This window comes from Leiobunum rupestre, chromosome 3 (assembly GCF_980474605.1).
Source record: "Leiobunum rupestre chromosome 3, qqLeiRupe1.1.hap1, whole genome shotgun sequence".
In the NCBI taxonomy this organism is placed as follows: Eukaryota; Metazoa; Arthropoda; class Arachnida; order Opiliones; family Sclerosomatidae; genus Leiobunum; species Leiobunum rupestre.
The window spans coordinates 46333222-46351152 of record NC_143386.1 but is presented as its reverse complement, the minus strand read 5'-3'; the positions used below and the strand labels follow the sequence as shown (position 1 = coordinate 46351152).

Sequence of the window (17931 nt, the reverse complement as noted above, 5' to 3'; positions counted from 1 at the left end):
ACCAATCTCACTCGCCCACGTTATTCTGTCCTCCACCCCCCCCCCCCGCTAAAGCGCGGTACGCGTGATCGAAGTTGACCGTGGATTAAGCCTGGCAGGGCCCAAGGGGTCTCGACCATAGAATTCTTATAACATAGAATGATTTCGTATAAATACAAAATGGACCAATTACATTTTCGGAGGTTTCGTCATTATCAGCCAACACCCATTTCAAAGAGTGACTACGGCAACGACTCGTTGCCATCTAGTTTGAGTTACTGAAAATAATAATTCGATTTTAGATTACGTCACCTTAAGAAACCGCATTCGATTGGCCCACGTCAATCGAGTCACGACCTCCTGCACGCGCTCACGTGATCGAGTTTAATGCAGTTTTTAAACATGGTAGACTGTTTCTTTACTCTTAAAGATTTTTCTCTTATATGCAAACGTTTTGGATAACTATTGCGTGGTTTTTTGTTATGGCTCCTCAATGTTCCATTCCACATGTAGAAAACGATTTGCGGTGGACGGTAATGTGTCGTTGTACAGGTAAAAGTTTGAGTTTCCTGAAGCCTCGAAAGCCTCGGGGCAATTTGAAATGTTAAAAAACGGCGGGCTTTCAAATTGATGATTTGGTAAAGGTACTTCAGGAAGTTCAGTGAGTCTAGTGGAAAAACAACTCAGGACTATAATTACTGCAATTTCCTTTTTTTTAAAACACTTTATTTAACATTGTAAATATCGGTCTTCGTTGAGTACTATCTCTTATGTTGTTTAACAGTGGAATGTGGAATTTAAGCATAGTGTGAGACATTTATCTTGGCTAAGCTTCTAAGAGAAAAATAATATTATTAAATAGAAGGTAAAGTTTTGAAAAATAAGACAATTATCAGTATGATTGTTGCTGTTTAATTCAATGACTGTCGTCAATTCATCATAAGTGTCATTCTTCATTCTTTAGTGTAATCGTAATGTATTTTTTCTGGGATATAATTACTCGTACGGACCTTGATTCCGTGATTCCGAATCTCAAGAATCTAATCAGGAATCTTGGGAATATTTGAATCTTCGGAATCTTGGAATCCTACTCGAATCGATGAATCACATACGAATCACGGATTCTCGTTCGAATCCCGGAATCAAATATTGACAGTCATAAGCCTCGGTCACACTTACAGCAACTGTCGTCTCTATCATTGTCACCTGTATTATGAAAAGGCCCCTGTTATTAGAGATGGCCATGAATCTATCCGATTCTTTGAAAAAAAGCGACTTGAGTGGATACCGCGGTGCCATCTATTAATGAAAAATGAAGTTAAATTTTAACGTCCACTTTGGATTTTATGATGTCTTCCTCGTGGACCGCGTTTCTCTCCCACCCTCGGCGAAAGGGGTGGCGTTGCGATTCAGGTTGCTAGTTCTCTTCCGACGGTAGAGCTTCCTTCCCTAGGATGTGTCGGGATGGAAGTGCTGGCTCTTAAGATCCGCTTTACCACTATCTGGATTACGCCTTTTAACATCTATGACCCGGGACAATTTTTCGACGATCTTCTCCTAGGAGTTGACACACCAGCCATTATCCTAGGTGATTTCAACACACTCTGGGGTAGTAGTCATACGGATCAGCAAGGCTGCCTCATCCAGAGTTGACTAGAAGCCCAGGACCGTCTGGTCGTCCTCAACACTGGCGACCCAACTCGGGGCACAGAGGCTGCCCTCGATCTGACTTTCGTAAGCTCCAAATTGGCTATCTCCCTCCCATGGACAGTCTTAAACCGAGGAACAAATGATCACCTCCCTATTTTTATAGGTAACCCAGCATCATACCTGGGCAAACTTCGGATTGCTTTGACGGCCTCATTGAAATTAACGTTAAGCCCTCCAGCCCTCCGAAGTTCCCTCCGGAGGTTTGCCCTCGTATGCCCAGCACACACTACACTTTCTATGGCAAGTGGTATGCATTGGCACTATCCAGCGGTGGACAGGAAACGTTTTAGAATCCACCAGATTGCTCTGGCTACGATTCCTATCAAAAAGGGTGGGGGGCGCTCGTCTCCTCGTCAGCCTCCATGGTAGGGTGAACGCTGTTCTAACAAGGCCAAGGAAGTCCGTCAGACCCGTCGGAGGGCCCAGCGGTTGGGACTCCTGTTGGACCAGGTTGCTTACATAAGGGAGAAGGCTGTCTAAAAACGACTGATTAGCAACAAGAAGCATGTTAGTTAGAGGGCCTATTGCGACTGGCTACATGCAAACACGCCCCTGCCTCAAGTTTGGAACCAGGTTAGGTGGTGCAAAACAGGGATCCGCCCCGGGAAGCTCATCACGCTCCATAATGGTGCTGAAACACTCACTGACCAGAAAAATGTTGTGGAGTGTTTGGCATCCTCAGCTGGCGCTGACATACATCTCCACCCGGTGTATGTCCCTGAACTATTACTCGCGCGACCTACCACCAGGTACACTGCCCCATTCTCGGCAGAGGAACTATATGGCATCATCTCCGGGTTACGCAATACGGCCCTGGGCGTGGACAACATTTCTAACCTTATTATCAAAAATACTCCCCCAAGACCTATCGGGTTTCCGGAAAGGTCGGTGGGTGACGGATAATGCTTTCCGGTTGACTACGGCGGCACATTGCGCCCTAGCAACCAACCAACATTGTCTATAAGACGCCTTTGGGAGTGTTCCTCACCACGCGCTCCTCTATTAGTTCCAACGTTGCGGCCTCGAGGGCAACCTTCTCAGCTGGGTGGAAAGCTTCTTGACAGATCGTACCTCCCAAGTGCGAGTCAACGGTTAAGCAGAGCGTCCCTCAGGGCAGCTCGGTAAGTCCCCTCCTCTTCAGCATCATGCTGGATGGGATTCCCTTGCTATGTCCCAGGGTGGTCGACCAAGGTGAACACGCAGATTATATCGCTGCCTGGATATGCGGTCAGAACTTTGAGCGTCTATATACTACCATGCAGGTCGCCCTGGACAATGTTTCGTCCTATGGCGTAAGATGCGGTCTAAACTTCCAGCCGCTGAAATGCAAATACATGGTTCTATCCAAGGTCAAACAGATTCCGGACGCTCTTCAACTTCAGCTAGGATGAAATAACCTGGCGAGGGTGACGTCATACAGAGCAGTCCTTAGAATGCTTTACACCCATCTCATTCGCTCCAGGATGGATTATTCCAGCTCTCTCTATGCGTCGGCCACCTCTACTACTTTTGCTAAGCTCGACAAGGTTCAAAATGCAGCTCTCAGACTCATCCTTGGTCATTAGTCTCATGGAGGCGGAAGCAGCGCTTCCTCCATTGTGCTTCAGACGCGATTTGTTGGACCTCCTCAACCTCGCTCCGTGCGCCGCGGCGGACACTCTTTCTTACTACATCTCCTTTTTGAGGGAAGAATTGTCTCCTCTCGAGACTTTGGAACATCGCTTCCCGTTGGGACGTTTACTATTCCTCCTCAGGGCTTGGCGTTTGGCACAGGCCCACAACCTGAGCTGGCTCTTCAATACCTCTCGTCGGATATGCTGCGACAACCTTTCCTCGCGGCTCTAGAACCTCACGGAAAGAACGCTACAGTCATCTATACCGACGGCTCGTTGGCTGAGGGCTCGGGTTGTGGCGGGTGCGGCTTTCGCGATCTCGGCTATCAATGTCGGCGCGACGCGTTTTGTGGATTCCGGTCATCCCATAAATAGGATCGAACTCTTCGCTATTCAAATAGCTTTGTCTTACGCAGCTTCACTATCGTTCTACGGACCCGGTGGTCATCACCATTCACGACCTTTGTGATGGATACCAGTGGCCCATAACTCTCCTGTGGTGATCGGCTCATGTTGGCGTTCCGGGCAATGAAATGGCGGACCGTCTGGCGGGAGTTACTTGGCGTCTACGCCCAGCAAAGGTGGACTTCCTCCTCGCGGAGGAAAAGGGAGCCTGCCGCTGGGCAATTTCATTGACATGGACTCAAGAGTGGTCAGTAACTAGGACACAATGGCGTCTTTTGGACGCGAAGCCTTTTCCTGGCTCTCAAGACATTATGCGGATAACTTAAACGCGGCGGGATGACACGCTACTCGCGCGCCTCGGCTGTGGCAGACTTCCCACTTCCATCGCTTTAATCTAAGTACCACGGCCTCCTGCGCTCGGTGTGGAGCCGCAACTGGATCACGCTTCCCACGCCTTATTCGCTTGCCCATCGCGATAGACGGCTCGGGCTTTTCTTCTTCGGGAACTTACGTCTAGGGCTCTGCCGGCCAATCTAGTAGACGGCCTCAGTGTAGGTGCACGCTGGATTCTCCGACGTCGTTGCGGCCACCTGTGACATTTTACGTAAAACCATTCAAGCTTGACTGTAACAGTTTTCGGACGTTTGTTTGGGCCTTTTGTATTACTTTATGGTATTGTAGTGAATGAGTCTCTCTCCTGTGTGCATGGTCTGAAGGCTTCCAGCCATATACACCAACCTTTAACACGTTATTCTGCCCCCCACCCCCATGATAACGTCGTCAGAGAGAGGTTGTTGAGTATTATATTTAAAAAACGTATACTCTATTTAGTGGACTAAACCTAAATTATATATCCCATGTAAAAATATTGTTTATAATTGCTGTAATTTATGTTATTCGCCAATTTACAAACGATCCAATAAACGCGAGGTGTACCTATAATTATCGCCTTTTGGGTCAAAATGTAACTTAACTATCTTGTTTTCGTGTCAACGATAGCACCATCTGTTGAAAAAAGAGCTACTTGGCGTCGAGCCGACACTTGCTTTAGGGCCCGAAAAAGGTTTTTTAGTGATTTGAAACGGTTTTAAGCGATTTAACCAGAGATAATTTAGAATGTTTTATTATAAATTCTCTCTGATTTAACTAGATTCACACTTATGGTCGAAAACGATTTGAAGAGCTTCGAAACCTTTTTAGACGAAACGCGTATGTGTGAACGTGGCTATAGTTGAACCGTATTCGTATTACCGAGCGTATTAGCTCCTCGTATTCTCGGGCGTATTACAATCGATTACAATTTGGTTGGCTCGAATTTGGAACTTTGAAGGCGAGGTTTGAATCTCACGCAGACGGAAAATTGAACCAGTGGGTGGCAGTTACCATCGACTTAGCCTTCGATCCCGTGCCCTGAAATACCTGAGCTAATCCTTAATAGGTATCTGTAGACCAATTTGAATTAAAGGCCACACCGGCCTTCGAATTATTACAATTCCCCGTGTGAAATTGTGACGTAGGGAATGAAAAGTCACCTGATACTCGATTTTCGGGCTGGAATTTTCAAACACCATTTCGACCCTTTTTTTAGTGGTGCAGTGAACCACTGACCCTCAGCTGACCACCTTCGATTTAATTTTTAAACTGACCTAGACAATTTTTAACTGGTCATTTGCCTAGTCACACCGCCTTTTCTATAATATTCGAACAGCTAGATAGGTTTTGGTGGCGAATAGATGAATCAAGGAACCTTGTACAAGTGTGTAGCCGAACAAGAATCACGGAATCAAATAAGAATCAAGAGTGCAATCACGGAATATTAAAGAATCATGGCGGATTCACGGAATCTGGCTAGAATCTAGAATCTTAGCAGAATCCAGAAGCTTGATTCCAGATTCCTTGATTTGGAATCTCGTACACGATTCCTCGAAGTGATGGACCCCTCGCGCTAGTCGTAGTCAATGAATGGCCGCTGATTGGCTGAAGCTTAAGCAAAGACTATATAATCATTAGTCTTTGCTACAAAATGTCTTGGAGTCAGGTTCTCCCGTAGATACACGTGAGCCGACTTGTTTCTTATCTGACGCAAAATTCTCATGAGGGCAAAAACGCGTCTCAAATTGGCTTAAATATGACTTTTTGGATAGCCATTCTAACCGTTTAACCGACCGACCGGAAATAGCTCCTTCCCAGATGAATTTGGAGAGGGGAGTAGAAACCGAGTATCTTTTATTGAAGCGTCCATTGGGACAAATATATTGGGCTATTAAAAAAATAAAAGAGCCAGAGGTCACTGATCCCAAGGACCACTTAAATAATTGTATATGTAGGGGTCCGAAGGTCACAACGACAATAGAAATAGAAATGAGACTAGAACCACTGCGCTTTCCGCCAATCCCAAATGAAACGGGCAAGCTAGAAGGCTGCCATTAAGGTGGAATCAGGTTATCCGCGCCATCTGACAAGGGCATTAAACATTGTCGCCATGGTTACGGCAGAAATTTTGAAGCCGGCGAGCCACTACGCATCGCGTCGTACTTTTGTGTTAGCGTTTTTCGCGTCTATATCTCGAGACGTCTATAAGCTTAACCGCGGAAAATTAAAAATGTAAAAAATTGCGTTTTTTTGTACTGTGAAAAACGATTTCGGAAAGAAATAAAATGCTAGTATCATAAGTATGTAATATTACAGGAATTATTTTATAATATTCTCGGATTATAAGTGTTATTCATTTTCAGTGAACTTCAAGACCATAATATGTTTGTCGTTTTTATTTCAAGGCTAGTATATTTAAAACGTTTAAAAAAGTGTCTTACCTGTAATTTACGGTAATGTAGATTCTTGTGAACGTAATGATTAGTTGTTTAATGATGTTGTTGAAATAATAAATCAGTCTATTTTACAACTCAACAATGTCGAAAACCGATCGATCATATTAAGTTTCAATTTGTTTATTAGATGGCGCGGATGTGCGCGATTCCACTCTAATGGGGCCGTTCTAGCAGGTACATCTCCCCTAATCCGATCGTGGTTCTAGTCTCATTTCTATTTCTATGACAACGACCAGTTTAAGAAAAAACCTTATTTTCAAGCTTGCTTTGTACCGTTAAAATTCCGACAGGTCACAGGCAGGGCAGTAAATAAGAAATTAAAGTTATCGGACATTTGTCCAGTGACCCCTCCTCATTAATTTAAAAAATTTTATCGGACATTGTCCAATAATTTTACATTTTTTTTATTTTGTAGAAAAAACATTCCCAGTTTATTGAAAAAGTTAACGGACAAATGTCCAATAACCCCCTAAGATTTTGAAAAAGTTATCGGACATATGAATAATTAATCGGACAATGTCCAGTGTCCTGTGCTTATTTCATGCCCTGGTCACAGGAAGAATCTGAAAATTTTGATGCTCATACAATTTCAGTGAAATTCAGTCTCGTCTGCTAGGATTTTAATTTCCACTGAAGTTTTTGTGTTTTGAATTTTTGATTATCGCTAAATAATGGAAGTTGACGAAGAAAAGTTTTCTACGGTTAAAAATGTTATGGCAGCATCTGGGACAACGGGAAGTGTATCAGTTTCGTTGCACCCTCTTGTAATTATGAATGTATCGGAACACTGGACAAGAATCAAAGCCCAAGAAGGAGCTTCTCAACAAGGTATTTCCATGAAGACTTGGTCAAGCGTTTTAGAGAAATTTCTTTATTTTTTGCTTAAATTTCAGTAATTGGTGCTTTGATTGGAAAACAAAAAGGTCGAAATCTTGAAATAATGAACTCCTTTGAATTGGTTTTTGACAAAATTGAAGATGACATTATCATTGACAGGGATTATTATAATGGGAAAGAACAGCAGTGTATGTTTCACTTGTTGATTTTCTTAGGTACTCTTTTTTTTTTTTCATTCTTTGTAATTAATTTTTCGTCTTATTGCTGTAGTTAAACAAGTATTTAGCGATTTAGACTTTTTGGGTTGGTATACAACTGGCGACACTCCAAACGAATCTGATATAAAAATTCATAAACAAGTATGGAAAAATGTATTCGTTTCCAGGGCTAGCCAAATACCTTAATGGACCTGCGTGCTTATAATTTACCAGAACCTCAATTTTTTTCAATAGAAATGAAAAGTACCTACCATGAAATATTAATCATAGATGTTTGAAAGGGTTTTAATTATTGGGAACCCAATAACTCTGGATCCTGTGTCTCCCCTTTGGCTGGCTCTGTAGTTTTCCCATACACAACTAATTTACACGTCATGTTTTTAAAGGTCTGTGAAATTAACGAAAGCCCGGTTTTTCTCAAACTAAGTCCATTAGCGAGGCACACTGAGGTAAATCATCGCAACAATCCACTTCACAAATTTATCTAACATAAAAATTCATAGCTTCCAGTTACTATGTATGAATCTGTGATAGATTTAGTACAGGGTCAAGCAACCATGTTATTTGTTGAATTACCCTATACTCTTGCAACTGAAGAAGCCGAACGTATCGGGCTAGATCATATGGCTAGAATGTCAGCCAGTGAAACTGGAGAAAGCTCTTTAGGTGTGTTTTTCTAAATAAATTATACTATCTTTATCTTGCTAATAATTTCAAAACTATTGCAGTCGCTGAGCATTTGCAGGCTCAGCACAGCGCTATTAAAATGTTACACAGCCGTGTTAGATTAATTTTGGATTATGTCAGGGCTGTTCAGCTGGGACAGGTGCCCCAAAACCATGAAATTTTGAGAGAAGCTTATAGTTTATGCCATAGACTACCTGTTTTAAGTTCCAACACATTTAAGGAAGAATTTTATAACGTAAGTCTCAGAGTTTTAGGAAAATCTTTAAATCTAATTCAAATTTTTCATAAAGCAATGCAATGATGTTGGTTTGATGACTTATTTGGGAACCCTGACTAAAAGTTGCAATACTATTAATCAGGTATGTTTAAATATCTCCCAATTCTATCAAAGTACTTCATTGACTAAAAAACCAATTTACTTTTAGTTTGTAAACAAATTTAACATCCTAAATGATCGTCAAGGAATGGGCAGAAGAATGAGGGGGCTGTTTTTTTAATTGTGTTACAATATTTAATTTTGCCATATATATATAATTAAAGCTTAAAAACCACCATTTCAAAGTTTTAAAAATTGGTATTTTATTTCAAACACTTTTACAAGAAATATTATTTTAAAAGTTTTTTATTCTAAAATTACAATTAAATGAGTGTCTTTAACAAGCGATGAAAAAATTTGCAAAAACATTTATATCAATACTATTCAACATTTAAAAAAATAAGTACAAAAATAGCGAGTTCTTTATTTTCTTAAGTACATTTGTTTCATGATAAAAACGGCTTATCCGCACCTAAATTTAGCAATAACTAAAAATAGTTCTTTAATACATAAGCGTTGCTTATTATCTATTATAGTATTGTGCAAAAAATATCACAAAGAGGAAATATTTAAAGAATTACAATATATGTAATCACACATTGGCTTTTTAAAAAAGATAAACATTTTAAAAGAAATGAGGCAAGCACTAGTGAAATATATTATATAAAAATAGTGATTATAGTTCTTGAAGTGGGACATTTAAATATGCTTCAAAAGCTCCTTTTCAGGCACAAAGTAGGGATCGTATGGGGTGAGATTCTAGTTGGGGAAAGAAAAAAACCAGGGTTGGGTCAAGTTCACTAAAAATTATTTTTTAAAAGAGCAAATAAATTATATTTTAAGGAAATTAGACCGAGATGCGGAGACGAATGATAGCAAAAAAAGGACACGACTTTCCTGGTCAGGTTCAGGCTCCCCATACGATCCCTAGTAGAAAGTTATGATTTCCAATTGAAATACCACTTTTAGATGGGTTGTTTGCGTACAGAAGTACAAATATACGAAAATATGTTTCAAAATGCCTTAAAAAGCTCATTGTTGCTCCATTGAGTTTGATCATGTATGGCAAACATGGGTAGTAAGAGATTTTTGGAAAACTTTACTGCTGGTCTTCAGTTTTATTTTTATCATTGGGTTTAAATTGAATCTCAGCATATTCAATTTTCTCATGAGATTTGTTTAGTTTAGGTTGCTCAGATTTTAAGGCTAGCATGTCTAAATCAGCATAGACAATGCCATCCGTGCCTCTCTTGTTTTCAGGATTGGTTTTAGGGTTATCATAATGTCTGACGGCTTGTACATCAGTATAGAGAGCATCAGGAGGAATTGCGCGGTCTTTACTGGGTGATCTTCCATTATGCAACTCATCAGACAAACGTTGGCTGCTATTTTCACTTTCAGGATGAAATCCGTGGGTTCTTATAAAGCATCTCTCTTTCTTAAGTAGGTAGAACACAACTACAATTACAATGACTATGACGACAATACAGCCAATTACGATACCAATTACAGCAGACATTGTAACAGGTTCTTTCACCTTGAGTAAAACGTCAAAATTGGTCTCTCCCTTCTCATTTTCAACGTACAAAGTGTACTTTCTGGCATCGCTCCCTTTGACATTCTGTATGATGAGTCTGGCCTCGTAGCAATCTTTCGGTAATTCTTCATTTATCAAAGGTTTAGACATGTACCGTCCCATGCTGTTCTCCAAATCCAGTTTAATACTCCCCCATTCCCAAAAAATTCTCTTTGGTTTGGGATCAGAACAGAAAATAACCGCTACTATAGCATCTTCATCTTGCTCCACAGTTAAAATTTCTTTGTTATTATATTCCTTCAGATATTGGGGTGTGCCTACAATATCCAACTCAACTTCCTCAGATGTAGCTTTGTGCTCTTTGCCAGAAATCATGTTTGAAACCTCACATATGTATCTACCTTGATAACTGTACGTGGAATTTTGAATGACTAAAGTCGAATTGCTTCCCCTATGTTGCCAAGTATTGCTGTGACCCGGGATACTTTGTAGCCAAGCATATCTTGCTGGTGGATTACTTTCAGCCAAACAAATAAATTCTACTTTATCGTAGAGTGACGCTGTTAACGTGTGGGGTTTAACCTGTACTATATTTGGTTTGTATTTGACATCCAACATAAAACTTATCTCATTACTATCTCCCAGTGAATTTCTGGCACTGCAACTGTAAATTCCCTGATCTGTTCTTTTGATTGGGTTGAAATAAATGGTTTCCTTATAGTCAAAATCAGGCTTTCCTGATTTTTTCCAAATAACTGTGGCAGGTGGGTTAGCACTGGCGATACATTTCATTGTCAAATGGTCCCCTTCTGCTAGATCTCCTTCGGGGGCACCCTCCAATTTGACAATTGGAATATATGAGATATTCAAACTGACAATAGCATCCATTGACCCAGTGGGGTAAGATGCATGTATGGCTACACATTTAAGTGTCTTTCCATGATGTTCTCGTTGAAATGTGTAAGTCAAGAAACTACTGGCTCGAAATGTTTTAGGAAGTTCAGCTTCAGATTCGTTCCTTTGAATACTATTGGCGGGTATTTCTGTATTATCAATGAACCATTTTAAGGTAGCTGGTGGGTTTCCTTTTCGAGAATTGCATGTCAAATTACTTTGTTTGTCAGCTTCAGCCACAAAGTTATTTGCAGTCTTATATCTGATGTTTCCATATTGTTCACTTCCGTGGACAATTATGGGTGCTTCAGGAGCTCGTCTAACGGTCAATTTGGCAATATTAGATTGCAGGGGTTGATGATTTAGGGAACTAGCATCAAACTGGCATTGCCATAAGCCATCATCTAGTTCCAAGCTAGTGTTTACGATGGTAATTGTACAGTCACCATTTGATGGAGATTCTTCATAGACATATTTCGATGCAAAGGGGCTTCTTATTTGAAAAGTATCTCCAGGAAAGTTTTTCCGTAACCAATAGCACCTTCCATGTCTGTTGCGTATTCTACATGGTAATTTTGCAATTTGTTCAGGATTTACCTCAGTATCCATGGGGGTTGAATCAAACTCTTGATGACTTTGTGCTACTGAAGTACTCCATAAAATGACAAAGATAATCAATGGAATCATAATAATATTTGAATATAAGCACTCTCTTCTCCAACAATGATGATTGTAGGCCATTTCATAGCAAAGGCTTAGTTAAATTAGGACACGAAAATTGTCATTGTTTATCAACCTTAATACCGAGATTTGTTTGGATCTACGTTAGACAAAGTTTATCAAAAAAGATATTTTACGTTTATGATATTCCATGGCAGCGGAAGACTATTTTTTGGCACTATAAACAACTTTTTCAGGTCAAAAAAACTTCTTTGATCAAAATATTTCCGGTAAAAACCTTTACCTTTAGCACTTTGACCGAAAACAATAAATTTTTTTGAAATGAACGCTTCTACCGGATATGACGTAATTGTTAGATAACAATCGACTTCCTGAAAGGCGAAGTAATGACCATTGAATTGGTAATATATAACTAGAGATGCAATTAAGGCTTCAGAAATCGGGGTCTCGCGGTACAAATTCTAAAATGGTTATACACTTTATCATTCGGCGGTAGCGCCTTCTCTATTTTCCAAATGTAAATATTGTCTGCTTATGTTGGAATTTCTGGCTATTTAATTTATTTTTAATTTAGTTTATTACTCGAAGATCTATTAGATCCGAGTTTCGCGTTGCTCGAAGACCTATCGGTACGAGTTATTAGTAAGTTTTTAAATTTCTTCAAATTTGTTTAGGATTTAGCTATATTATCCCTTTTAATTATGGATTTATCTACTTTTTCGCGTATTTTATCATCCTTCTCACAGTCCATAGGTGGTTTCTTCTAACTTAACTTATCGTATATACTATTCTCCACCACACTCCCCCCTCTTCGGCTTTCCGTTGCTATATGCAACGCGTTTTGAAATTTTTAATGTTTAGGCTTAGTTTCTCTTTTCGATTTGATAGTCGCCAGCCAGATTTCCCGCACGGTACTGACGAGTTCCAAATAGAACGAAACCGGTCTACCGTTGGAATTTCTGGCTATTTAATTTATTTTTAATTTAGTTTATTACTCGAAGATCTATTTGATCCGAGTTTCGCGTTGCTCGAAGACCTATCGGTACGAGTTATTAGTAAGTTTTTAAATTTCTTCAAATTTGTTTAGGATTTAGCTATATTATCCCTTTTAATTATGGATTTATCTACTTTTTCGCGTATTTTATCATCCTTCTCACAGTCCATAGGTGGTTTCTTCTAACTTAACTTATCGTATATACTATTCTCCACCACACTCCCCCCTCTTCGGCTTTCCGTTGCTATATGCAACGCGTTTTGAAATTTTTAATGTTTAGGCTTAGTTTCTCTTTTCGATTTGATAGTCGCCAGCCAGATTTCCCGCACGGTACTGACGAGTTCCAAATAGAACGAAACCGGTCTACCGTTGGAATTTCTGGCTATTTAATTTATTTTTAATTTAGTTTATTACTCGAAGATCTATTTGATCCGAGTTTCGCGTTGCTCGAAGATCTATCGGTACGAGTTATTAGTAAGTTTTTAAATTTCTTCAAATTTGTTTAGGATTTAGCTATATTATCCCTTTTAATTATGGACTTATCTACTTTTTCGCGTATTTTATCATCTGCTTATATAGGCCTGCGGTGGATTGAAAACTTATTGGCGGGTCGCACTTCTCAAGTTCGCGTCAACGGTGAATTTTCGGCCACTTTCCCGGTCCGGAGAGGACTTCCTCAGGGCAGCGCCATTAGCCCTATCCTATTCAGTGTCATGCTGGATGGGATTCCTCCGGTCTGCAACTCTGCACCAAGGCGGTCGACCACGGGGAGCACGCGGATGACATCGCCGTCTGGATCAGCGGCTTTGACTGGGGGAATCTTTTCAGGACTATGCAAGTCGCTCTTGACAGGATCACCAACTACGGCACAAACTGGGGACTGGGTGTAATTCTACCATTTGTACAGTATTCTTCAGGCTTTTTATTGTTTGGTTTATTTTCAAATTGCGTGCCTGGTGTGAAGGCCCCGCTATATACACCAAAAACTTTTAAGCCTTTATTTCGACCCCTGCTCAACCGAGGGGTCCGTCACTTCAAGGAATCGTGTACGAGATTCCGAATCAAGGAATCTGGGATCAAGATTCTAGATTCTGCTAAGATTCTAGATTCTAGCCAGATTCCGTGAATCCGCCATGATTCTTTAATATTCCGTGATTGCACTCTTGATTCTTATTTGATTCCGTGATTCTTGTTCGGCTACACACTTGTACAAGGTTCCTTGATTCATCTATTCGCCACCAAAACCTATCTAGCTGTTCGAATATTATAGAAAAGGCGGTGTGACTATGCAAATGACCAGTTAAAAATTGTCTAGGTCAGTTTAAAAATTAAATCGAAGGTGGTCAGTTGAGGGTCAGTGGTTCACTGGACCACTAAATAAAAGGGTCCCACTGGTGTTTGAAAAATCCAGCCCGAAAATTGAGTAGCAGGTGACTTTTCATTCCCTACGTCATTTTTTAAACAATATTTTTATATGGGATATATAATTTAGGTTAGAGTCCACTAAATAAGTATAAGTTGTTTAAATATAATACTCAACAACGGCTCTCTGACGACGTTGTTATTTTTGGGGGGGGGGGGCAGAATAACGTGTAAAATGTTGGTGTATATGGCTGGACGCCTTCACACCATGCACACAGGAGAGGGACTCATTCACTACAATACCATAAAGTAATACAAAAGGCCCACACAAGCGTCCGAAAAGAGTTATAGTCAAGCTTGAAATGTTTTATGTAAAATGCATCAGGTGGCCGCATCGACGTCGGAGAATCCAGCGTGTACCTGCACTGAGGACGTCTACTAGATTGGCCGACAGAGCCCTAGACGTAAGTGCCCGAAGAAGAAAAGCCCGAGCTGTCCGTCGCGATGGGCAAGCGAATAAAGCGTGGGAAGCGTCATCTACTGCGGCTCCACACCGAGCGCAGGAGGCCGTGGAACTTAGATTAAAGTGATGGAGAACCGCCCTAGTGGGAAGTCTGCCACAGCCGAGGCGCGCGAATAGCGTGTCATCCCGTCGCGTTTAAGTTATCCGCATAATGGCTTGAGAGCCAGGAAAAGGCTTCGAGTCCAGAAGACGCCATTGTGTCCTAGTTACTGACCACTCTTGAGTCCATGTCGATGAAATTGTGGCAGGCTCCCTTTTCCTCCGCGAGGAGGAAGTCCACCTTTGGTGGGCGTAGAAGCTTAGTAACTCCCGCCAGACGGTCCACCATTTCATTGCCCGGAACTCCATCATGAGCCGGACACCACAGGAGAGTTATGGGCCACTGGTATCCATCACAAAGGTCGTGAATATAAAAATATATATAGTATCATTAGAAAATTGATATCGTGAAGTCATTAGAAAACAAATAGTAATATAGTAAAATTGTAGTATAAACGTTTATTTGTAGCATTTGTAAATAGAAATATAAGTGTAGAATATAATAGAGTGCCGCGCGTGAAAACTGTACGTGTTTCTTAAAGAAGAGTTTTATTTTTTATTGTTAGATGCGAATTGCTGTAGCTCGAGAAAAGACGTTTTAAAATTTGTATCTCGTGATAAATGACTTGTTTTCCGTTAGGCTTAGTAAAAATAAAGAAAATTCGAAAAAGCGTTAGAGTCTGTAAGTCTCACACAAAACCGATCGGTGTTTCAGTCCGCCGATAACCGCTCTCCCTCACTAATTCCAGGACCTGTTTAAGTTCTATTACCTAAGGTAAAATAGTGGGAACAAAAAACTTCAAACTCCCAACATTTGGTGCCGAAACCCGGGAAGATCAAACGTCGCGATAACTAGTTCGCAGTGTGAGACAACTGATTGAAGTGAAAGAAATCAATCAACAAAATGCCAAAGAAAAGAAGTCAAACAAAACGAAATCAACCTCAAAATTCGGTTTAGACGACTTCGAGCAGAGTAGTTAGAGAAACAGCTATCATAGAAGATTTAGAGTCGGAGGGAGATAATCCAAACCGACGTGTGCCGATGGAGTTACAACGCCTTAAGCTACAAAGAGAAACAGTTCGTTCTCAAATAAATAAAGTAATCAAGGAAATAGAGGATCTACTCAATAATGTTAACTCGGACGTCGCTGATGTCGAAGATCACCTTAATATACTGATCAGAAAAGAGCCAACGCTGACTTCGTTGGAAGAACAAGTTCAAGATCAAACGCTCAATCTAAAGGAACTCCAACGAGAGTTAAAGGCCGCCGACGAGTACGTGGATATAATCACCATCGCAAAATCAAGAGCTAACCGGAGAATAAAGGAGGCAGCAACGCGAGCTATCAACGCCAGCCAAGTTCACGATCCAAATAATAACATCGCAACAGCTAGTATGGGCCAAAATATGACCATCTGTCAAGTTCCTTCGGTGACCAAGCTTCCCGAACTCAAAATGCCAATCTTTGATGGAGACATTCTGAAATTCAATGGGTTTTGGAGCAGATATCAAGCGGCGGTTGATAAAACCAACCTTCCTAAAGTAGAAAAGTTCAACTATTTGATATCATATCTATCAGGTGAAGCTAAAAATTTAATATCGAGTTATGAAGCTGACGTTTCTGATGGCTCTTACGACGAAGCTGTTAAATTGTTGAAAGATACCTACGGCCGGACAGATCTAATGATACTGCACCATCAAAAGTTAATGTTAAAATTAGAGCCAGTTACGAAAGTTAGAGATTTAAAAGGGTTGCGTAATTTGCTTTTGTCGTGCGAATATCACATCCGTAGCTTAAAAGCGCTAGGTTGTGATACTGGAAGTAGTAGCTCATGCTTGTGCCCGGCTATCTTGCGCGCTATACCCGAAGAAGTGAGATTAGAATTTAGCCGTACGCGTACATCGGACGCTGAATGGAATTCCGATACGCTCGTAGCGTTTCTGCGCAAAGAAGTAGAAAGCCACGAAAGATGCAGTCTTCTAGGCGGAGAAATCGAAAAGGAGAAATGTGAAAGCAAACACCCCGCAAAACCGCCAAAACCAGATTATCAAAGCGCCATCGAAAACCCTTATTCGAGTTCCGCGGCAGCCCTCTCAACGCGGGTAAATCAGCAGCCTTTTCAAGGAAATACGTATTGCATTTTTTGCGAAGTGGACACTCACGGGTCATCAAATTGCTCCGTGCATTCCATTGACACGAAACGAGAAAAAATCAGCAAGGATCGAAGATGTTTTAATTGCCTAAAAAGGAATCACAACGCGAGGGTTTGTCCTTCAAAATTTAGATCGTGTCGAATTTGTCACAAAAACCACAATATGGCCGTATGTCCATCAAGCAACGCCAACAAAGGGGCACCGAAATCGAAACCAAAATCAGAAGAAAAACTAAAACGTACCGACGAGAATTTCAGCACAGAAAACAAAACATGCGCCTCAGTTACGGTAAATCAAACTGTATTTCTACAGACAGGGCAAGCGATCGCGAGAAACCCCCGAGACAACCTTTCAAACAAGGTGTCGCGCGTAAGATGCTTGCTGGATGGAGGGAGTGAAGCCACCTTTGTCCATGAAAGCGTCTCGCGTCAACTCAATCTGCCAGTGATAGGAATTGCCTCAATAGCTATAAACAATTTTGGGAACGAGACACCTGAGTCATCTCGAAGAAGAAAAGTATTGTTGACATTGGAAAACGTCAATCAAAAGGGAACCAAAATCGAAGTAGTGGCCATTGAGGTACCTTATATTTGTCAAGCGGTCGCCAATGTGAGCTGTGAAGCAATGAAGAAATTCGTGGAAGCAAACAATTATCAATTGGCGGATGAATTTGGACAAGGTCCAAAAGGTGCTTACAAGGTAGACGTTCTCATTGGAAGCGATTTCTACTGGGAATTCGTAACTAGCAATATGCAAAGGTTAAGCCCTTCGTTAGTGGCGCAGGAAACAAAACTAGGCTGGACTCTACAGGGACCCATCAACGTAAATCAAACTGGAATTAAGAATTATGAAGTGGTGCAAGTGCTACGAGTCAGTGTTGAAGAAAGATTGATATCGGATACGATCAAAAGGTTTTGGGAGCTGGAGTCGCTAGGTATCGATTCAAACGAGGACCAAGTTCCGACAAACAATAAAATTATGTGTTAACGTTGTTTTCGTAGGCATTTAGGAAACGTTTACGTAAAGTTAAAATAGTTTAATAGTTGTGAAAAAGTAATCATACAGTACATTCGATTAGACTTTGTCATCGTGCCTCTCAACGCATCGTTCTCGTCCAAAAAAGTTAGTCACTCTCTAACAGGGCTGCCACTTC

The 17931-nt window shown here is 40.9% G+C and overlaps 3 protein-coding genes across 3 annotated transcripts; 2 read left to right on the top strand and 1 right to left on the bottom strand.

Annotated features, from left to right (window-relative positions):
• Positions 1-7136: 7136 nt before the first annotated feature.
• CSN6 (COP9 signalosome subunit 6) lies at positions 7137-8861 on the top strand. The gene is made up of 8 exons (XM_090168436.1): positions 7137-7363; positions 7429-7560; positions 7643-7731; positions 7977-8039; positions 8094-8256; positions 8319-8512; positions 8568-8636; positions 8703-8861. The coding sequence occupies exons 1-8, from the start codon at positions 7207-7209 to the stop codon at positions 8772-8774; spliced, it is 939 nt and encodes a 312-aa protein (XP_090024562.1). The 5' UTR covers positions 7137-7206; the 3' UTR covers positions 8775-8861.
• Positions 8862-8912: 51 nt separating this feature from the next.
• On the bottom strand, positions 8913-12063 carry LOC149951973 (kin of IRRE-like protein 2). The gene has a single exon (XM_090168435.1). The coding sequence runs from the start codon at positions 11763-11765 to the stop codon at positions 9693-9695; it is 2073 nt and encodes a 690-aa protein (XP_090024561.1). The 5' UTR covers positions 11766-12063; the 3' UTR covers positions 8913-9692.
• A 3602-nt stretch (positions 12064-15665) lies between these two features.
• Positions 15666-17765, top strand: LOC149951972 (uncharacterized). Its single transcript, XM_090169707.1, has one exon. The coding sequence runs from the start codon at positions 15666-15668 to the stop codon at positions 17763-17765; it is 2100 nt and encodes a 699-aa protein (XP_090025833.1).
• The last annotated feature ends 166 nt before the right edge of the window (positions 17766-17931 follow it).

What these genes read in the sequence shown, in the direction of transcription:
- LOC149951973 (XM_090168435.1), bottom strand. Translation starts at nt 11,765, where the DNA reads ATGGCCTACAATCATCATTGTTGGAGAAGAGAGTGCTTATATTCAAAT.
- CSN6 (XM_090168436.1), top strand. Translation starts at nt 7,207, where the DNA reads ATGGAAGTTGACGAAGAAAAGTTTTCTACGGTTAAAAATGTTATGGCA. An exon ending in TAATGGGAAAGAACAGCAGT is followed by an intron (nt 7,561 to 7,642) that starts GTATGTTTCACT and finishes TTATTGCTGTAG; the next exon opens with TTAAACAAGTATTTAGCGAT. An exon ending in AACTGGAGAAAGCTCTTTAG is followed by an intron (nt 8,257 to 8,318) that starts GTGTGTTTTTCT and finishes AAACTATTGCAG; the next exon opens with TCGCTGAGCATTTGCAGGCT.
- LOC149951972 (XM_090169707.1), top strand. Translation starts at nt 15,666, where the DNA reads ATGGAGTTACAACGCCTTAAGCTACAAAGAGAAACAGTTCGTTCTCAA.